The sequence below is a fragment of the Hemicordylus capensis genome, chromosome 2 (genome assembly GCF_027244095.1).
Source record: "Hemicordylus capensis ecotype Gifberg chromosome 2, rHemCap1.1.pri, whole genome shotgun sequence".
Taxonomy (NCBI): Eukaryota; Metazoa; Chordata; class Lepidosauria; order Squamata; family Cordylidae; genus Hemicordylus; species Hemicordylus capensis.
Genome location: NC_069658.1, coordinates 219,931,217 through 219,953,178, shown reverse-complemented (window position 1 = coordinate 219,953,178; position 21,962 = coordinate 219,931,217). Strand labels below are relative to the sequence as shown.

The 21,962-nt window shown below is 50.4% G+C and overlaps 3 protein-coding genes across 6 annotated transcripts in view; 2 read left to right on the top strand and 1 right to left on the bottom strand.

Moving 5' to 3' along the window:
- LOC128343776 (heterogeneous nuclear ribonucleoprotein M-like) overlaps positions 1–3,489 on the top strand; it is a 133,490-nt gene extending 130,001 nt beyond the window's left edge. The window contains exons 4-5 of the mRNA XM_053293212.1: positions 2,789–2,873; positions 3,432–3,489. Of these exons, the coding sequence (XP_053149187.1) occupies positions 2,789–2,873; positions 3,432–3,489 (143 nt within the window). The remainder of the gene's footprint in view (positions 1–2,788; positions 2,874–3,431) is intronic.
- Positions 1–6,366, top strand: part of CTXN1 (cortexin 1) — a 74,681-nt gene extending 68,315 nt beyond the window's left edge. For 2 of the 3 annotated variants that reach the window (XM_053303411.1, XM_053303412.1), the window contains exon 5: positions 1,231–6,366. In XM_053303411.1, coding sequence (XP_053159386.1) covers positions 1,231–1,669 — 439 coding nt within the window. In that variant the 3' untranslated portion in view covers positions 1,670–6,366. The remainder of the gene's footprint in view (positions 1–1,230) is intronic. The other variant, XR_008317865.1, reaches the window with a different exon arrangement.
- A 2,243-nt stretch (positions 6,367–8,609) lies between these two features.
- Positions 8,610–21,962, bottom strand: part of FBN3 (fibrillin 3) — a 235,163-nt gene continuing 221,810 nt past the window's right edge. For both annotated transcript variants that reach the window (XM_053298377.1, XM_053298378.1), the window contains exons 65-66: positions 13,908–14,076; positions 8,610–12,897 (exon numbers count right to left, since the gene is read on the bottom strand). In XM_053298377.1, coding sequence (XP_053154352.1) covers positions 12,523–12,897; positions 13,908–14,076 — 544 coding nt within the window. In that variant the 3' untranslated portion in view covers positions 8,610–12,522. The remainder of the gene's footprint in view (positions 12,898–13,907; positions 14,077–21,962) is intronic.

Below are 21,962 nucleotides of genomic sequence, written 5' to 3'. Positions count from 1 at the left end.
AAGAGAATTAAATATATAGATAAATTAAAATAAATTAAAATGACTTTAAAATAACTAAATAATAGTAAGTAAGTAAGTAAAACTTTATTTCAGCCATAGACCAGCAATACAACAGTATAAAACAAATAAGAAAATAGTAATAATATAAAATAAGACTACATTTATACGCATTTGGCATATTATATAACAATATTTGGTCACAATATGAATAACATCCGAATTAAGATTAGTGAGCAAATAGCTTAAATAAAAATCATCTCCACGACCCGGAAAATTAATCAAAAGTGGGGCAATTAGTTGGCATCTTATGTCTCTGTAATAATCACAATACAGAAACTAAATAATAAATAAAAGGACTTTAATTTTCATCACATATTTCCCACAAGTGGCCAGCAGATGGCGCTGCAAAATATTGCATGAGATGTAAACAGCCATTTGATAAATGCAAAGACCCAGTGGGAAATGGAACTGAGTAATGTGGATAGAGAGTGGATAAATGCAAAGAACTTCAGTTTCCAAATGGAATATTTCTCCATTGGGAAATGCATCCAGTCAAGTTCATCTTCATAAAAGCGTCACTTTTCAGTGCTTTTTTGCAACTCAACAAAGCATTGTGAGAATCAAGGTTGGCAAAATCCTGCCATCTGAAGCATATTATTATTATTATTATTATTATTATTATTTACCTTGTATATCCCGCTCTTCCTCCAAGGAGCCCAGAGCGGTGTACTACATACTTAAGTTTCTCCTCACAACAACCCTGTGAAGTTGGTTAGGCTGAGAGAGAAGTGACTGGCCCAGAGTCACCCAGCAAGTCTCATGGCTGAATGGGGCCTTGAACTCGGGTCTCCCCGGTCCTAGTCCAGCACTCTAACCCCTACACCATGCTGGCTCACAACTTTAAAATACAGTCCAGCTCTTTCCCTAGTCGATGGACTATTTGCTACACGACTCCACTGTGTGATGAGTGCTTTGAATGAGCAAACTAGGCTCCTGCATCATAGGTCTTGGAGAACCTGTAGCTCATTCAAAGCAGAACCCTTTATCAGACTGACTTTATAAATGAATCAGAATCAGCTTCCTTAAAGCCGAGCCGCTGAATAGCTCAGGTCTTGCAAGCAGAGGAGTCTTTCAAATGTAATATTTCTCCTTCTGGAAATGCCCTCGGACCAAACAGAGCTGTTTTAAACCTGGCGGCTGAGTCTTGACCCCTTCCTGTCGTTTCCCCAGGTCACTGGAGTGTGCATCAGTGGTACTGCGTGACCCCCCTCTCTTGTCACCATGGAGTAGTCCTCCGGGTACAGGTGGCCTTTCCGGGGGAGATGGGTCAGTCCTAGAGGATGTGGGCTGCGTGACGAACCAGGCGGTGCTGCCACTACGCGTGCTGGCGAGGTGGGTGTGCTGTGCCGTCGCCATGGATGACTCCTCGACCCTGGACTATGAACTCCTCTCCCCGGGGCAGGCGGAGGCTGGTCCTGGCACCCTCGGCATGGATGCGGAGCAGAAGACAGTGTTTGCCTTCGTCATCTTTCTGCTGGTCTTCCTGGTGATGCTGATGGTCCGCTGCTTCCGTATCCTCCTGGATCCCTACAGCCGGATGCCGGCTTCCTCCTGGACCGACCACAAGGAAGGGCTGGAGAGGGGCCAGTTTGATTATGCCCTGGTGTAGTTTGGGCCCGCCCACCCCCCCGCCCCAATGTGCTCCCATAACTGTGGGTGGGGGATGTGAAGTGTACACGTGTGTGTGTGTGTGTTTAATTGTGGGGGCGGGGGAGATCCTGGGTGTTTATCCCGCTTCTCGTCCGTGTGTTTGTGTCGGGAGGGCAGAGAAGCCCCACTTGCTGTGATCCTTAAGTGTCTTGTGTTGTGGTGGGTTGTGCTACGTCCGGGGGGCAGATGAAGGGCATGGGGGGGGAAGGGGCTTTGGTGGGGTGGGGGGTGACTGCTTAAACAGTGAGGGTGGGATAGATGTGGTGGGGAGTGAGGGTCAACTTACAGGGCTTACTTTTCTCAAAGGTGGTGACCGACTCTCTTCCAGACACTTTTGGCGGGGGCTTTCCCCCGCAAAGAAGCCCTTTTTTATTTTCCTGATGTGTTCATTCTTTCCCAGAACCCCACTTCTGTGAGGGCAAGTTGCGCTTCTCTCGGTGCTGACCGCCAAAGCGCTCTGCACATGCTCAGAGGCACACTTCTTTTGAGAGCGGGTGTAGTAGAATGGCCAGGCATCGGAGACTTAGCTAGGCTGGCTCGCACGGTCATTCACATGAGGGTCGGAGGTGGGCTACCCTGCTTGGCAGGATCATCAGCCCTCAGGCATTTCCCTCCAGCCCAGGGGCCTCCCAGCAGGGCTACCCAGCTTTTGTACCCAACTTTTGTCCGGGGGTGGAGGAGAAGAGAGCCCTCCTAGTTGGGAGAATTTGCTGGATGTTTGCCTCAAATTTTGACTTGGCCTAGATTACCAAGGCCATGTATATGGCATTTGGTGGCTGTTCTCACGTGCATCCTAAACCAAGCTAGGGACGCCCAGCCCCGGTTAGTCTGCACGTGAGAACTGCTGGAATTGGGCCCGATCCCAGCAGGCCAGCGCCTCCTAACCCCATCATGAAACCCGCCTCCTAAAAGAGGTGAAGGGAGCAAGCGCCTCTTCGCCTTGTTGTTTTGATCGTGTGCAGTGCTGACTGATTTTAGCCAGCGCTGTGCAGTAGTGGTGATGGGTTCCCGCCCATCGCTGCAGATCCCACTGCAGGGGGCCCACAATGTGGTGCATTATGGGATTTCTGGGGGCCCGGATGCGCCGTCCTGGCCCTGAACCTGCCACGCTGCCTGGGGCCGCGGAGGATCATCTGGGCACGTGGTGGACACCTGCAGGGAAAGTAAGTTTAAACAGCCTTCCCTGCCGCTCACCTCGTAGCCCTTTCATTCAGTCATGAGAATGGGCTCCTTATTTCATTTGTGGTTACTTACAATTTTAAACTGCCCTTCTTCAAGACCCCAAATGTTCTGAACATTCCAAAGGCTGCCGACTAAATGTGACGTCTGATTATGACCAGAACGTGCTGCTGCTCATGTGTTGCAATTCCCGTCTTGCCATTCTCGATTGCTGGCGGTTTCCCAACAGAGGCTGAACAGCCACCTGTTTGGGATGCTTAGCAGATGGCTGTACTGAGCATGGGGTTGGACAAGAAGACCTCCAAGATCCCTTCCAACTCTTCATTTGTAAGATTCTGTGAATTAAGTGCAACTGAGCATGTGCAGAGTGCCCAGAAAAAAACTCAAGAACATAAATAAAACAAACTAATTTCAATCTTTTGTCTTAATTCATAAGAGTCTATGAATCATCAAGTCAAAAGGTTGGAAATAGTTTGTTTTTTGTATGTTCTTGAATGTTTCTGGGCACTCTGCACATGCTCCGATGCACTTTGCTGTCCCAGGATCAAATACTTGGCAGTGAACAAGGTGTCTCTGAGGATGTGTAGAGTGCCTTCATAACTGAATCACCACCAGTCAGTTCTTCAACATGTCCCAGAAACACTCAAAGGCACACATTAGTGACATCAAACTTTTTCTAGACGGCTGAGGAAAAGATGAATTGAAAGATGTATCAGGAGGGCAAAAAGCCCACTGGTGACTCAATTGAACTAGGATGTCAAAATCTTGGCATATATTTTAAGTTCTTGAATTCTAGGGTTGCAATTAATTTTAATTAGTTTTAATTAGAGGAGGTTTTTTTTGTTTTGTTTTGTTTTGTTTTAAACCAAAAGCAGCATTATAGAAGATCACACCTGCTGTCATGTAGGTTAGTTAAGTATTTTTTTAAATTTAAAAAAATGCTTAGAAAAAGCACAGGTGGCATCTTGGAAGAGGATCCCTTCTTGTCTCACACACAAGAGGGAATACCTCTTCTGGAAGAGGCAGCCCCTCTTTGCATACCATCTTCTGAAAGAAAAGATTGCCTGCTGCTCCTAAGTGATTGTTTTATTCACATGCAAGGGTATACAAATACAATCCAATGGCGGAGATTCCTTTCATCCGGTAGCAACTGAGGTGGGTACCACATTTTTTTTGTTTGCCAAAACAAGGTCACACCAAGTAAGTGCAGCACGTCTAATGTTTTGCCCCTATTCAGCTTGTCCATGCCTTTTGCCAAAAGAAGTTCTTGGTTTTGACTGAAAACCCGGAAACCTCTGGGACGGGGGAAATGACAGTTCGGCCCTGTCCCAAACTGTCTGGAAAGAGGAGAGTCTTGCAGCAAAAGCAACCAAGAGTCCTGTGTCACCTTCAAAGCTAGCAGATTTATTGTGACAGAAGCATCCATGTGCTGAGCCCACACCGTCCAATGTGTGATGTATTATTCTCAGTTGGCAGAGAGAGAGGGAGAAGAAGTGGGGTTAAAAGACCATGATAGGCAAGTGGGTCTGCAGAGCCCCAAACCCCATAGTCCCAACTGAGAAACTCATGGACGTTATGAGAAGGGCGGGCCATGGGCTTCATCACGGGGATTTTGGGTGTCTTTGAAAGAGCAAGCCCAAGATTATATGAGCATAGTTAGAAAGATTGCATTCTCCCTAACAGTGCTCGGGATTCCCAGATGTGGTTGACTACAACTCCCAGAATCTCCAAGCAAAAGCCATTGCAGCTGGGGATTCTGGGAGTTGTAGTTAACAACATCTGGGAATCCCAGTTAGAGGGAACACTGGTCTGCAGTTACTGCATAGAGCATGGGTTCTCAACCTTGGGTCCCCAGATGTTGTTGGACTTCAACTCCCATAATCCCCACCCAAAGGCCATTGGGGCTGGGGATTATGGGAATTGAAGTCCAGTAACATCTGGGTACCCAAGGTTGAGAATCCCTGGCATAGAGTAATCTTATCCTCCCTCCGAGGGCCAAAGTATAAGTTACCTGAATCTGTGAATGGTATCTACAAAAATAGTTCCCCACAACCTGCTTGTTTGCACCAGGAGGGAAGTTTTCACTGGCCCCTGTCTGCTTCCCCCGCAGGACAAATAGGAGGTCATTTTTGTGGGGGCTCCGGCATTGGGGGGGAAGTATTCACCCCCACACAACCCACACCCTTGTTGTCTCCCCGCCCCCCAGGACTCTGGTGGGCCACTGTGTGAAACCGGTTGCTGGACTAGATAGGCCTTGGGCCTGATCCAGCAGGGCTGTTCTTGTGTTCTTATGACTGCTATTTATAAAGAGACCCAAACCAGAAGGAAAACGCACAGACAAATTATGTGCTTCATGGCTGGGCTCGAATTCTGAGGGCTTCTGGGCTCCCTGCTCTACTCTTTTTCCGCTCTGGGCTCCTGTATGTATGCAAGGGTGGCCTTTCCATGAGGCCAGGTGAGATGGTTGCTCAGAAGGCAGATTACTGGGGCATCAGGGAGGCAGCGGGTTATTTGGGTGTCAAGGAGGCAGCTCCCTCCCCCCCAGCTTAAAAAAAACAGGCAAAAGCAGGGTGGGGGAGGTTGTGTGCAAGGAGGTTAGAAGTTGGCACCCTTCCTCAGGTGCCCAGAGAAAACACACACACTCTCTCTCTCTGCATTGGTAGGGGCTCGTCCTCATGAGCCGGGGCGTCAAGGGAGGCAGCTTGGGTTGCTTTGTTCTCTTCCGCCCCGCCTGAGAGCTGTGCTGCCTGCAGGCTGGCCATTCGTCAGGTAGAGTTTGTTTGTTTATTTATTTATTCAGTTTCTATACCGCCCTTCCAAAAATGGCTCAGGGTGGTTTACACAGAGAAATAATGAATAAATAAGATGGATCCCTATCCCCAAAGGGCTCACAATCTAAAAAGATATATAAGATAGACACCAGCACCAGCCACTGGAGGTATTGTGCTGGGGGTGGATAGGGCCAGTTACTCTCCCCCTGCTAAATAAAGAGAATCACCACGTTAAAAGGTGCCTCTTTGCCCAGTTAGCAGTTGCACTCTATCTGATGAAGAGCTGGCCTGCAGGCAGCACAGTTCTCAGGCGGGACCTGCACAGCTCTACCTGATGGAGGGCCAGCCTGTCGGCAGCATGACTCTCTTCCTCCCCTCCCTCCCTCTCACACCCAGACGAGAAGTTCTCTGGGTGCCTGAGGAAGGGCTCATTAGGATGAGCCCATGTGCGTGTGTGTGTGAGTGAGAGAGAGAGAGCACTCCACAGCCGAGGACAGCGCTTCGCACAGCTGGCAAACCTGGCCTCTGGCCCGCAAAAGCTGATGCCAAGCAAGATCTAATAGCCTTGATGGTGCCACAAGACCTAGTCCGTCTTTCACGGGAAGATTTGGGCTTTGGGGCACCACGGGGGAGGGGGGGCAGCCTTGTAGGCTTTGGTTCTTCTAGATGACCATACAAATGAGGGGAATTGACGGCGGGGAGGAGGGATGGTGAAATTAGGGGTGGGGGGAACACTGACCGGGGGGGACGCAAGGGGGAGGGAAGCAGCACTGATATGTAGGGGGGTGCCTGGGGAGATATTTTTATGGCGGCGGGGGGGGGGGTAAGGTGCAAAAGAGCAATGAGGCAGGGTGACCCCTGCAGAGCGAGGGTTTTGTGGGACTGATTTCTCTCAGGGTTCCCATTTCATGTGCCCAAGTTGACTGATCAGGTGCAATGGAGAACGCCTCGTGCCATTACAGTCTGTGTGCCACAGGGGGCGTTTTAAGGACATTAAATTATCTAGTCCGACATTGCTGCTGGGAAGTCTTGGTGTGAAGGTGGTGACAGTCCCCATGGTCTCCAGCAGCGAGTGTTCAGAGAGACTGCAGCTGAACATGGAAGCTGCATTTAGTGGTCATGACAAAATTACCATTAGTGGGTCCCTTCTCCCCTTCTGGTTTAGACCAAAGGATCATCCAGTCCAGCATCTTGTGTCCCACCAGATACCACTGTATCTGTCCACAGAGACACATCTGTCCATAGATTTCCTACAGCCTGAGCAGAGACAACAGTAGCTTGAGCCTCTGGCCGAGCTACAGAAAATACAGACTGACATACAGGAGCATTGTACAACCATGGTCACATAAGTGTGCTCTTGCACAAACATAGCCTTTGGAAATAATGGTGGTACCATTGCACAACTCTGTTGGTACAATTTTTGCATTTGTGCAAGAGCGCATTTGCGTCTGCCTGGTGCACGGACCATTGTGCAGAATGTCGCTCACAGAAAATTAGTGAGGAGAGTCAATGCACTGTGAATGATGCGATCTGTTTGGCATTTCACCTTAGCCACCCGTAGAGATGCCATGTTCTCATTTGCACCTGGTACCCCAACAGTGGCTGGGCCCCCTTGCCCCCCCCCCAATCTGCTTCATAGGTAGGCTCTGGTATATTAGGTGTCCTTGTGTTTGCAAGTGCTATCTGACAGTGCACAGACACCCTGATGTGCTAAATGTGGGGAGGGGAGTGAATTGCCACTGGTGTTCATCGCGATGCTCAAGCCTTAGGGAAGGCGGAGAAGGATTCCTCTTGGAGCTTCACCCACTCCAAACGCCACAGTCAGGTGCACGGTCCGTGTGTACTGGCAATTCTGTGTCTTGCCAGCAGGAAGGGGATTTGGCATTCCTTGCCAGTGGGTGCTTTCCTTAAAAGAATGCTCAGGACGGCCATGCCATCTTTGAGGTTTCCCCTCGGGGAGCAGGGAGCACCCGCCTGGCTGCTTGGGATACCAGTACCTCTTTACCGTGAAATAAAGCTGCCTTTGTTGCTACTATGCTTTGTTACTGCCTGTTGATATTCCGCCCACCCTCTCTGGCAGAGTTCACCTGCGCATTGTAGGCACCACTGCTATGTGCAGGAGGGAAGTTCTGAATGTGCTTGTATGGGGGGGGGGCTACCTTCCCGTCTCAACCTTGCCGTGCAAGATTACTGCTGTGTTTTAATGGCTTGCGTACTTTTGTGCAAATGCATGGAACTACGCAAACAGATCTGCATGAGGGCTGGCCCTTGGGCAACAGTTTTGCATTTTGTTGCCCAACTGGGCCCACCCTGGTTTGCATTTGAATGGGAGACAACATGTGTGCACACTAAAATGTTCCTATTAGACAGGGCTGCTCAACTTCAGCCCTCCTGCTGATGTTAGCCTACAAAGCCCATAATCTCTGGCTATTGGCCACTGTAATGGGGGGTTTTAGGAGTTGTAGTCCAAAAATAGCTAGGGGGGAGCCTCAGGGTTGAGCAGGACTGCCCTTAGGGGATGAGGCCGCTCTGGGAAGAGCACCTGCTTGCTTGCATGCAGAAGGTTCCAAGTTGATTCCCTGGCAGCATCTCCAGATAGGGACTTCTGCCTGCAACCTTGGAGAAGCTGCTGACAGTCTGGGTAGCCAATACTGAACTAGATGGACCAAGGGCCTGACTCAGTATATGGCAATTCCTATGAACCCCTCCTCCCCCCACAATTCAGGGCAACAATTGTCCCTGGGCCGCCAGGATTGGGGGCTTGCCATGGGGCTCCCTGCTATCCCCCTCCAGCACCTGACTGGCAAACAAAGTGCAGGTGGGGAAGAAGAAGCAGCAGGAGAGGGACCCTGTGGCAACTTCTGGATGCTGGTGTCTGCACAGGCAGTGGTGGGCAGCAGGTGTGTGTGCTCAACGTTGTGGAGACAAAAGGGAGGATGCCACAGCAGGTCTTAACCCAAAATAACTTTATTGCTGCCGCCACTTGTGATACAAAAGGACAAGGGGACCGCGCAAGCAGCCCGTTCTCGGTCTCAGTGCCGTGTGTGGCCCGACCCTCCCGCAAACGGGCTGCTGGCAGGCGCAAGGACAGTCACGGACCCGGCGTGGGGGAGCTGAGGACCACACCTCTCAGCTCCACTCACCAAAAAAAGAAGAAGGCACACACTCACTCACCCCTCAGCTAATGGATTATTATCATTAATATTATTAATTATTATTATTATTAATAAGAGAAAAAGCACCATTTGGCAAAACCAAAATAAGAACGAGAACAGCCCGGCTACCAACTGTGTCGTGAGGTCCATAGCTCCTGCATAGCACCTTCCCAGCCCCACTGTGGGCTGCAGTGGGGGGGATCCAGAGGTTTCAAGTTTCAGAGGATCCCAGGGTCATCACTCACAGGGGAGAGGATGGATGGGATCCAGAGCAGGCCTCCAGCCTAGTTTGGGGTGGGTGGGGGGTGAGGGGATTTCTGAACTCCAGCCCCACTTGGCCCTCCCAGCCAAGGGTCTGGAGACTTAGGAAGAAGACAAGATCTAACATTTCAAGTGTGGTGGAAATGAAGTGGGCTGCAAGGCAGTTTCTGCCTTCATGCGGGTGCAGCATGGCAGCTAAGGACTCTTCAAGACTATAATACAGTGAAGAATATGCAGAGCTTCCATACAAGCAGCCAGCGCCATCTTATTGGCAGTCCACATGTCCACACAGGCTTCTGTGCGCCTTCCCGGTATGAACTCTGGCCACATGTGAGCAGGAACGCATCCTCTGGCAACAATCGCGTGAGCAGGGACCTTGTGTGATATTTGCAGCTCCACCTGCTGGGCAGCTCTTGCATTTGGAGAAGAACCCCAGGGACCACAAAAGCTGTGGGTGGGTTCGTCTCAGAATACAAGAGCTAGCCAGCAGCTGGTGCTGCAAAAATTGCACAAGGTTCCTGCTGGGTGTGTGAATGGAGGAGACGGTCATGCTGGGAAGGCGCATGGAAACTTTTGTGAGTGTGTGGCATTTGAAGCTGGCATGGAAGCTTGCAGAGCCTGCATTTTATGTTATCTGGGAGAGGCCCAAGTGGCGAAGATGTGAATTAGGGAATCTCTGACTGGAATCTTATCTCTGCTATGAATTTAATTTTTCTCAGCCTTGCTTCACTATTGGATAATACTAATATTGAAAGAAGGTGGGTGGTGGTGGTTGAAACCCACCTGATAAAGCAGAAGGTGCACCTTCCACACAAATCCGAAAACAGAGCAAATTTTCAGCATTTGAATCTTGAACCTGAAGACTTCCGATGTTTCTGATCAGATTATGGTTAGGAGGAGGTGTTTTTTCTTTGCTTAAAGAAAACAAGACAAAACATCCTAAACCGTAAAGTCGCATGTAGTGACATACGTTAGGCACAGCCATGGCAAAAGGCAACATGATCCCTCCTGCCCCGAAAAAAATGCTCTACATCCAACAGCGGCCCAAACTGGAAATGTAAGGGCAAAAGAAGAAAGCAATAAATTCACATTAGGAATTTTCTTTACATTGGCATTTCCCCCAGCTCAGCTGCTTCGCTGGAGATCTCCCTTCTTCCCCTCTCCAGCCATTAAGTTTCGCCCTATCTAGCACCCATATATTGTTACAGCACAGGAAGGTTTGGGCGGAGTCAAGGGGAGAGTCCTGCTGAAGGAGGAAACCACCCTTTAAAAAGTAGCTGCATGAGAAGACAAGAGCGGGCCAGAGAGGCTGCTCTCGTATGCCTGAGTGTGTGTCTGAGTGGGCTGCGTCCCCACAAGCAAACACCAGTGGTTCTTCTGGGTCTGAGTTGGGCAGAGGTTGGCCAGTGTTCGGCAGGCAAGTTAGCCTAGGATCTGCCCATTCTTGGCGCTACTGGAGATGGATCCCAGCTTGGCTGAAGAAGTGAACAGGATAACATGCCCTGTCATCACAACCCCAAGCTGCCGCTAGGTGATATCACAAGACACTTCTTCCTAAACAAAACTGGCACGCAGCGTCTGTTGCAATGTTTCACAGGCGAGGCTTTAAGCATCAGGCTTAAACAAGGTGAGGACTACAGTGCCCATTATCCCCAGCCACAATGACCAAAGGCAGGGAATAGTGGGAGGTGTAGTCCAATATCGGTGGACCCAAGTTTGAGAATCCCTGAATAAATGACTTCCACTCTAGTTAATATATCACATCTATCTTCATCCCCAAAGGGAGCAATCCACCAGAGATGGATTTTCCCCTAGTGGTGAAGCTCAAAAGGTGAAGCTGAAAGCAGTCGGGTCTCCATGATGGATGCAAATTGGATAGAATTCTCATTTGCATGACAAATTCCCCCTTCTCTGCTTTCTCTTCTGCATAAACAAGCAGAGGCTAACACAAGTTGCATCCAAGAGCCTTAAAAGGTGACAAGCCTAGAGAGTGAGAGTCTTGAGATGGGGGGGGGGGGTTTCCCCCATTTTAGAGCTCATGTTAGCCAAAAATTCACTCAGTGGCCACTCTCTCTACCTCAGCCTTGTTCCTTTGCCTGCCGCATCCAAGATTAAAAACACTGACCGGCTTCATAGGCTGCCATAAAGGATACTGAGATGATGGACGAGAACGAAGCACCATGAACTCTCATCAAGGACAATATAAATTAAAAGGATTATAGTGATGGTTTCAGGATGAGCAAGACCTTTCCTAATAACTGATGGCAAAGGGGCTGGCTGTCCCACTACATTTGTGGCTCCCTTCCTTCTTTCCAAAGCCCCATCTCCAACCTCACTTCCCTCCATTGCTGATTATGGAATGAAAATCCACAATCAGCGGCTTGTGGAGAAGCCGCTGCCAGTCTGTGAAAACAATACTGAGCTAGATAGACCAAGGGTCTGACTCAATATATGGCAGCTTCTTATGTTCCTAAGTCAAGGGATGATTGTTCACTTGCAGCACAATGCACTTCACTGCTGCTTAATTAACTCAATGTGCCTCAAGGAACCCTGCAGTGGTGGCCCTGGTGAGGACTCTAATGGCTCTGGATGGAGTGTGAGGAGGCGCTGGGGCCCAATTCGGGACAGAACAAGCACGACAGAGGGGAAGGGAGACGGGCCAAATGACAGCAACAAGGATTCTACTGCCTGGGGTGGAATTTGGCCTTCATCCACCATGGGACTCCAGGAGGAGATGTGAGGAAACCTGGAAGGCATTCTCAGCCATTAGATCTTGGAATTCGAGAGCTGGAAGGGACCTCGGAGGTCCTCTAGCCCAACCCCCCGCTCAGTACAGGAATCTGCAGCCACATCCCTAGCAGATGGCCGCCCAGCCTCGGACCCTCCCTAAGCAAGATCAGATGCAGGCTGCTCTTCCTCAACCATCGCTGAGAAGCTAAATCGCCAGGACTCTGACCGGCCCTGGCCTTGCCGCCTGCAGACCCAGAAGCGCAGTGGGAAACCAGGGCTGTTTTCAGATGAGAGGGACGAAAGGCTCCTCAGTGCTGGCGGACAGAGGTCGGTGCAAAGGGTGACCTGGGAGGAGACACAGGGAAGGAGAGGCACAGACCTCTGGCTGAGAGAGGTGGATGCTGGGTGGACGGCTTTGCCTGCAGTTCTCCTTCGTCCGCCCTTCTCCGCAGTCTCTTGCTGTGGGCAGAGGTGGCCTCCCGGGGCCAGGAGAGGGCCGGCCACCTGGGCAGCGGGTCTTGGAGAACCGGTCCAAGTCCGGGTCTCTTTGAAAGTTGTTCCCCCGGCACAGGACTCCGGGGCAGCCAGGCGGGGGCCGCTGGTGGCAGGAGGGGCCAATGCCCAGGGTGGGAGGCAGCGTGGGGGTGGTGTGGGCGGTGTGCAGCCTGAGCCCCTGGTCTCGTCGGTGTCTCTGGATGGGGCGGGGGGGGGGTGCGCTAAAAGAGGTGGAGTTGCAGCCTCATCTTGAGTGCCTGGCCGAGCTCTCCCGCCAGGTAGTTGAGATCTTTCAGGGCCTCGAGTTTCTGCAGTTCCCGCTTGCGGTACAGAGGCACGCTGACGATCTCCAGGAGGTAGGTGCCGGGGAGGGCGGTGTGCTTGCGGCCCAGGTGGAGGTAGCTGAGCCCCTCCTTCTGGTGGATGTGGAAGAAGCCCTCCTCGTTCCCCTGGGCGATGACGTAGCGCACGCGGTTCTCCAAGGGCGCCACCGCGGGCAGCAGCTCCAGGATGTGCTGCTTCTGTCCCAGATCGGAGAGGTTCAGCGCCACCGTCAAGGGCCTGTCCACATCGATGCTGGCCAGGCTGATGTCATTCTGCGGGAAGGAGAGGGGAGAGGTCAGGGGAGAGTTGCTACGGGGGCGGGGGGGTTGCTCCTGGAAGCCAGAGGACATAGGTCAACCCTAGACTCAGGTCTCCCTGGTCCTAGTCCAGCACTCTAACCTCTACACCACGCTGGCTCTCAAGTTCAGTGAGATAATGATGAGATAACCACCAGTTCAAGAAAAAAAGCCTCAAAATAAGACAAACCCTGCTATGTCCTCAAAAAGAGAACTGGGGGGCACTCATTGACCAGAAGCCTGGATAAAAAGAGCAGTCCTTCGAAAGGGTGGGTGGGAGGGAGCCACGCGGCTCTCAGTCGCCGTGGGTTTCACAGCCTGGGGGGGCAATTACTGAGAAGGCCCTGCCCTGCGTGCTCGACAAACGAGCCTCAGCAGGTGTCGGTACCTGGAGCAGAGCCCTCCCAGATGACCTAGTCAGGTGAGGAGATTCGGTGGGGGGGGGGGGTAGGTAATCCCTGAGGTCACCAAGGCCCAATCCATTTAGGGCTTTAAAGGGTGAATCCAGAAGTGTAGAAAATGTGTTAAAGACGGAGCACTTGGGTAAAAGCCTCTAAACTGACATGTGCAGGAATCCATGGCAGAAACTGAAAGGCCATTATTGCCCTGTTGGGGTGTTCAGCCTGAACCCAGGTACAGGTTCAGACCAGTGTTCCCTCTAAGGCGCGCGCATGTGCACATGCTCATGTGTTTTTTGATGTCTGCTCAAAAATTAATTTTAGATCGCGCTCCGGTTTAATCAGGAAGGTCGGGTCCCCCTCTGAATGCATGTGCACTCACATTGCCTTGATACTGTCACCCAGAACAAAACTCATTCCGCACACAGAGGAAAAAAATTAGAGAGAACACTGGTTCAGACTAAATATATGGGGGGAAATTCAGATAAGGAGTCCAACATCCAACGTATGGTGAAAAATGCAGCTGAGGAGTATCATGGGAGCTCCTCATTTGGTGTGGGGGGGCCCGCTCCCTTCCCTTCTGCATACCTCTTGCCCGGCAGTGCTGTTGGCACTGCGCCGATGGCGGCCTCTTTTGGGGAAACCGTTGATCTTGCACTCATAGCAGGCCTCGGGCGAGAGGAGGTTTTCCTCGTCCTCCTCCAGGGGCGCAGGCAGGTAGGCCTCCTTGCTGAATCCGAGCCCAGAGACACAGTGCCTGCAGTTTGAAGAGAGCGTTAGCAAAGGGAGGAGCACACTTAGGCCGGTTTCAGATGGAACACAAAACCGGAGGTCCGTCCTCCTCTGGTTTTGCTAGCCGAATGTCTGGACCCGGGGAACTGGAGATAAAAGAAAAAATAGACCCCCCCATTTCCCTTCCCTAACTCCATTTGTTTGCATTAAACTGTAAACTGTTTTTCATTGTAAACTGTATTTCGGTGGCAACCGAGGTACGTCTGATCCAGGGAGCACAGTTTGCCTTCAACAGCAAACCAGAGGAAGCTCCTCCCTCACTCCGGCTGCTATTGGCTGCGTGGGCTGCCCATCAGGAAAGAACGGAGCATTGGTTTCACTTACCGTGAAGGCTTCTTCTGGTTGCTGGGGCCAGGGACATCTCATGGGTTATCCTCTCTCAAGATCTCCAGGCAGGACAGAAAGTAAATAGTTAAAAAACTAAGCCACACCCACTAGAGCCTGAGGGGGATAACCCCACCCAGTTCTTTCGGGCCGAGACATAAGAGGACAAAGGCAATACAAAACAGTAGAAAACAGGAGGTCAGAATAAACAGGTATAAACATTCCAGAATAACAGAGTGTAGCAACCAACTGTAGAAACTAAATGTCAGTCTCCACCATTTCAACAAAAGTAGACCAGAGCGCAAAATCACAACTGGGCGGGCCGAGATGTCCCTGGCCCCAGCAACCAGAAGAAGCCTTCACGGTAAGTGAAACCAATGCTCCGTTCTCAGTTGCTGAGGCCAGGGACATCTCATGGGACATACCACAGCTGTCCAACTCGGGTGGGAGCACTCTGGTCTACTAGCAAGGAAGAACTTGTTGCAAGATCCATCTGCAGTGCAGCCCTTGGCAGATGCGAAATCCTCGATCTTGTAAATTTTGGTGAAAGTGGAAGGCGATGCCCAGGTGGCCGCCTTTGCAGATCTCTTCAACCAGTGCATTAGTGGAAAACGCCACTGACGCTGCTGCTGCTCTAGTAGAATGTGCAAAGAGATGCGTTGGTGGCCTCAACTTCTGAACCTCGTAGGCCATCGATATACACGCTATAATCCACGTTGCAATCGTGGTCGAGGAATCTGGGACCCCCATAGAATGCAAACAGAGCGTCTGACAATCTGAATGAGGCTGAGCGTCTAATATAGACCTTAAGACATCGCTTAACGTCCAACTTGTGCCATTTCCGCTCCATAGGATGGACGGGTTTGGGGCAGAATGAAGGTAGGAAACCATCTTGCGATGGGTGGAAGGAGGACACCACCTTTGGCCTCATGAAGGGGTCTGGAATGAGCCTGACGGCCTCTTTCTGAAATATACAATGTGACTTGTTTTACAGACAGCACCTGCAGCGCCAAGATGAGCCTTGCTGAAGTGATGGCCACCAAAAAGGCCAATTTAAACTATAAGATCCTGATCAGAATAGCTGCCAAAGGCTCCAAGGAGTGAGCTTGCAATGCCTTGAGGACAGTATGTAGTTCCCAAGAGGGTAACGTATGCACTGTTGGAGGTGACATCAACGAGGCACCTCAAAGAAACTATGCTGGTGAGGATGTGACTGAGACATTTTGTCTTTTTCTGCTGAAAGCAACTCCACCGATGGCAACGCCTGCTGTTGCAGGGTATTCGGACATAGTCCCTTCTTGAACCCTTCTTGTAAGAAGAGCAGGAGATGATATAACTTAGCCGTGCCCTTCGGAACGGAGTTGCGAGACATCCAGCGGAGTGCTCCCAATGTATATTGATAAATTCTCTCTGTCGATGGACTTTACGACGCCAGCATAGTGCTGAGAACTCCCTCCGAGTAGCCATGTTGGCTCAGGACTCGGCACTCAGTTTCCAAACGATGAGCCGAAACCAACATGGATCCGGGTGTAAAACTGGACACTGATGGAGCAGGTCCGGGGTCTGAGGCAACTCCCAAGGTGGCTCCACCGCCAGATGGAGGAGCTCTGGAAACCAGGGTCTCCTGGGCCAGAATGGTGCCACTAAGAGTACTCTTGCTCGAAGACACATCCATTGCAGGACTCTGGCCAACAGAGGTGTCAGAGGATACGTATAAAGGAGAGCGTCTGGCCATGGACTGGATAGGGCATCCACTGCCATCGCCTCCCTGCATGGAAATCTAGGCATAAACGCTGGGGATTGTGCATTCTTCAGAGTCATGAAGAGGTCTACCTCAGGCATGCCCATCTTCTCTGTTATCTGGGTGAAAACTGATGGATTTAGAGCCCATTCCCCCAGTTGGATGTCAGCCCAGCTTAACCAGTCTGCAAACAGGTTCAGCTCTCCCTTGACGTGGTGTGCCATCAGGGAAGGAAGGTTGCTCTCTGCCCAAGACAGCAGAAGGACAGCCTCCTGGTGAGATGGCCTGGACCCCCATTGCTTGTTTACATATGCCTTTGCCGTCATATTGTCGGTCTTTACAAATACGTCGGTGCCTTGGATGATCTCCTGGAATGCTAGTAGCGCTAGGCAAATTGCGCGGAGTTCCCTCCAATTTATGTTGTGAGAACGCTCCTCTGTGTTCCATAGCCGCTGCGCCAACTGGTTGAGGCAGTGGGCTCCCCAGCCCCTGTCAACTTGGGTCTGTTGTTATGGTGAACATCTGTGGGTCCAAGAAGGTCTTTTCCCAATTCAGGTTGTTGGAGTTGATCCACCAGCGGAGAGAGTGACGCAGGTCTGGTGGCAACTTCATAAGCAGTCTACACTTCCTTACGATTGCCTTCTGGTGGGGTAGGAGAAACCACTGGAGGTCGTGCAGATGAAGTCAAGCCCATGGAACTGAGTCTGGTGCGGCCACCATCAAGCTCAGCAATCTTGACAAGGAAGCCAGAGGAACTCTTGGATTTGCTAGGACCAGGTGAACCTCTGTCTGGATAGTCTGTAACCTGTCCAGTGGAAGCAAGAGGCGGTCCACTAAGGTTATTATGATTACCCACAAATGGCGCAGCCTGTGGCATGGCGTCAATTGACTCTTTTCTCCATTTATGATGAAACCATGGTTTGAGTGTTGCGATAGTTAAGGACCAAGTCCCGTTCTGCCTCTGGGAGAGATCTCGCTTGCAGCAACAATTGACTATATATGCAAACAGACGAATCCCTTTCTGACAGAGTTGCGCCACCAGTGCCGCCAACAACTTTGTGGAGACATGAGGGGCTGCTGTATTGAAAATGCCTTCCAGCATATCTAAACCGAAGGTACTGCCTGCTTTCTGGGTGTATAGGAAGATGCAGGTAGGCCTCCCTTAAATCTATGGACGCGAGCACATCCAGATGAAAGAGTGCCTCTGAAACTGCTCTTAGAGTTTCCATCTGGAAATGAGTTCTGCGGACTCATCTGTTCAAAAATTTTAAAGTCTAAAACAGCTCTCCTTGAGCCGTCCCTTTTTGGGATGGTAAATAGGATAGAGGTGTTTTGTTTTGCTGTTTTGGTTTGTTTGTTTTTGTTTTAACTTCCTCTCCCTCCTGTGCCAGAGGCACTGGCTCCACTGCCCTGATGTCCAGGAGGAGTTGGATCGCCTAGACTATCGGCAAATGCTTTGAGAATGCTTTTGACCTTAGAGTGGGGATAAAGCAGCAGGGGGAGAGGAGTGAAACTCTATCCTGTAGCTGTGATGGATCAGCTGCAGAACCCAGTTGTCTGAGGTTGAATCTTCCCAGGCTGGGGCGAGGTGAGACAAATGCCCTCCAAGCCTGAAATGCTTCAAGTCATTGTAGTGGCTTTTGCTGCTTTGACTGAGCAGCTTGCTGTTTGTAGGTACCAAACCCTCTAAGGGGTGCTCTCTGAGGATTCCAAGATCCCCTCTGGAATTTTGTATCTCTGTCCTGGCCCCTGAAGGGCCGGAAGCTATGAAAGGACCGATTGTATTGGAAGGGCCTTTTAAAAGGCTGTTTATCAGTCTTTTTATTGGTTGAAGGCATCGTCTTTCACTTATCAGACGATTCTACAAGAATGTCTTGTAGGGCAGACTCACCAAAAAGCTTCTTGCTGTCGTAAGAGACGGTAGCGAGGTTTAGCCTAGAGGTAGAACCAACCTGTCCAATTTTGAGCCACAATTTTGAGCCACCTGCCAACAAATGATGAAACCGCCTCTTGCGCTGAGAATCTAATCGTATCAAGAGTGGCATCGGCTATAAGGGCCTGCGCCTTCTGGATCTTGAATAGTTGCTGTCACATCTTAACTGGGTCCCCTGGAGGATCACTCAGAAGATTGACCACCAATAATGACAGCTAGACCTTCTGGTCAGCTATGTCTTTTAGAGAAAACTCACCCTCTCGAGATACCAAGGAATCCAACACCAATTGCGAAATTGGGGCATCCGCATTTGGTGTCCTCAACATATCTGTAGTGGTTTGCTGAAAAGAATAAAGTTGTTAGCCATGCACACAGCCTTGCAGTTGGAAGCTGGTGTCTACATCCACAAACAACTCTGGCATGGGCATCAGCCTGTCCTTGGGGTGTGCTCTAGGAAAGACCAAGTCCCCTTTGGCACAAGAGTCAAAACTCTGCCCAGCCTCAGTCCCATTGTTTTAATAATTCTGGACATCAGTGGGCTGAAGTCCTCTGCCACAAAGAGGTGCTGTGACACTGAGGCATCACCAGTGTCCTCCCCTCCAGACCATTGGGTCCGGATCAAAACCTCCCCCTGAATTAATTGGGTCTTCAGGGTCAGAAGGCAGATTAGGCCACTCTGAGTTTGCAATGATTTTGTTTGTTTGTTTGTTTGTTGATTGATTGATTGATTGATTGATTGGTGCAAGTAAACCCCTAGGGCCCCCAGAGTCTGATCGGAAGCATCAGAGGAATGGCCCCGTGCCACCTTGCCAGGCAACTTGCCCAGCTCACTATGCTTAAGCTTGCTTTTGGCCTTCTTGGGAGAAGGACTGACAAACTTGCTAGGTGAGGAGCTCACACTGGGTGATCTATGCCTTCTCCCCTTTGTGGATCTCTTACTCCTCTTAGGGGGCCTAACCTGGCAGACGGTGCCAATGATTGCATTGCGAAACCATGCTTGCTACTCAGGTGGCAGCACAGGCTTAGGTAAAACAGCAGAGTTAGAACTGGATGATGCTTTAGGCCCAGTCTCTGCAGCAGACTCCCCCTGCTGGCCAAACACCATAGTCACAGTCTTAGGCTTTTCCCGCCCTTTTAGAGACTGTCTCCCTTTTACATTACCGGCTCCTTCAGGTAAAATGGAGGGATTCTTCGCAACCGTCGCCATCTTAGGAACAGAAGACGCCTGTGATGGCCTTGCTGCCCTGCCGGTCAGGTTGCTAGCCAGCTCGCCAATCCGCCTAATCTCTTCCGAGGTTGGTGGGGCGTTGGCAATAGGGAGCCTCCCAAAGCGCTCTTCACAGCCACTTCAAGCTGCCTGCAGCAGTGTGGCGCGCTGGGCCGCAGTAGAGCGAGTCTCGCAGCCCGAAGGCGGGATACTCGATGCGGCCCCTTCGACAATCGGGACGGGCGGCTCGAGAGCGGCCGTCACCGACGCGGTAAAATTACGCCCTTCCAGGGGGGACTCCGTGGCCCATAGATGAGAGACGGCCAATCACAGACCGTCAACTCACTGCTGGCAAATTTTTCGGGCGGTTTTCGGGAGGTCGGAAAAGCGGCCTTGCTATGCAGGGCCTGCAGCAGCCTGCGCCAATGGGGCCTACAAAAGGCCCTGAAGCCTCCCAGGCCAAAAACATTCAATCTCTTCCCCTTGTTGGAGAAATTGCTCTGTACCTCTCTGACTGGCTCCAAGCAACGGAGAGGAAAGAGGAGATGAGGGGGGAGAGACATGGGGGGGGGGAGAGAAACAGACGAAAGAAGGGTGGTTTTCTTTCTTTTCTTTTCTGGTAATAGCAAGTAATAAAGATCAGGGACAGAAAAAAGGATTTGGAGAACGGAATGCTGTAGTTAGGAAGTCAATAACAGCAGAAAATAGAGAGAGCTAGAAAAACGCTGCCTTGGAGCTTGCTGAGGACGGAAAGAACTGGGTGGGGTTATCCCCCTCAGGCTCTAGTGGGTGTGGCTTAGTTTTTAAACTATTTACTTTCTGTCCTGCCTGGAGCTCTTGAGAGAGGATAACCGAAGAGATGTCCCTGGCCTCAGCAACTGAGAAGAAAGCCTGCACAGCCAGATCCCCCGCCTCTCTGCAGTCTCACTGACGGCAGAGAGGATGCTCTCCAGTACGTCTAAACACAGACGGGAGAGGGGGAGGGCACGGGTATTTTGTCTGAACCGGGCCTATGGGCTGTTCCAGATGGCAATATATCGCACAGGTTTAGCAGGTTCTTACTGAGAGTTCACATGCTGCCATAACCTGCACTCCTTCCTACTGGGATCTTATTCTTTGGTACATGCTTGCATGCTTTTTGCAGTGCCACCTGCTGGCCAGCGTTGCATTCCCTTTTTAATACTACTTTTGTGGCAACCTGCCCAGCAGGCGGCATTACAAAAATCGCACAAGGTCTCTGATCAGCATGTGACCAGAGAAGAAGGTCCCAATATGAAGGAGCACAGAGCAGAAGCCTACAGGAGCATATGTACCATCAGTGAGACCCCTCTTTGAACTTCTGCAGAAGTTTTCAACATTGGACAATTTCTTACTGTCCTGGAAGGACCCTATGAGGGGCAGGAGAGGTACCAGGAAGGGCAGTGAGGGCCCATCTCTTTCCACTTTGGTTGTATGCAGCACCACCAGACTTTTCATATTCTCAAAATAGGTGCAGGATTAGAGGGCTGTTGTAAAGATCACTGATATAAAACATGCAACGAACACTTCAAAAAGTGTTATTTGTGATTATCTTTAGAACAGCAGCTGAGAAGCTGAGCTATGAAATGCAACATCCCCAAATCTCACCTCTTCCACCAACTTACTAGATGGTCTTAGGCAAGCTACCCTTAGTTTCGGCATCCCCACAATTTCTGCAAACTTAGGATTACGTTGCTCTACCTTACAGGGCCGTTGTAAGGAGGACTGAGTTAATGATTGCTTACAGAGGGGGATTTATTCCAACTTCAGTGCAAATGCCCATGGGAGATTCCACAAAATGTCTAGATGACGTTTAAGTGCATTGTGTAATTTGCTTAGCGCCATCTGCTGGCAATCCATGAAAAACCCATGTCCTTTCAATGATCCTTGTATTCTAACTGGAAAAAGACTTGACTTTTTTTGCAGATTGTCAGCAGATGATGCTAAGAATGTACACAATATATCTGAATATCAACTAGATATTGGAGACGCAAGGCATAGAGGGAGCTGCTTCCCATAATGGGAAACATGTTATTCTAAGTAGAAGGAATGGAGATCCCTTCTGCTTATTTGAACATACTTCTTTGAACCTAGGACTCCCTCTCAAGTGCTGTCAATTTGGTTTGTATCCAACTGTCGTCAGCACATGGGTTACAAAGGGGTGTTGTCTATATTTGAGTGGAAGAGGTTCAGTAAAGGGCAAGGAAGATGGGGCGGGGTCTGGACACCAATTCCTACGAGGAACATTGAAGGAGCTGGGAATGCTTAGCCTGGGAAAGAGAAGACTAGACCATTGAAGAGCTGTCACCAAGAAGGAAGAGCTTGTTATTTCTTGCTCCTGAGGGCAGGACTAGATCCAACAGGTTGAAATTACAATGAAGCAGATTCAGTCTAGACACTAGGAGAAATTTCCTAACTGTAAGAGCTGTTGGACAGTGGAACTGTCTGCCTCATGGAGTGATGGGCTCTCTTTCTCTAGAAATTTTCAAACAGAAGCTAGACATCCACCTGTTGGAGCGATGCAGCAGATTCCTGCCCTGAGGAGGGGGTTGGACTAGAGGACCTCAAAGGTCCCTCCAAACACTATATGATTCTATGAATGGCCACTATCTTGAACCAACATGGCAG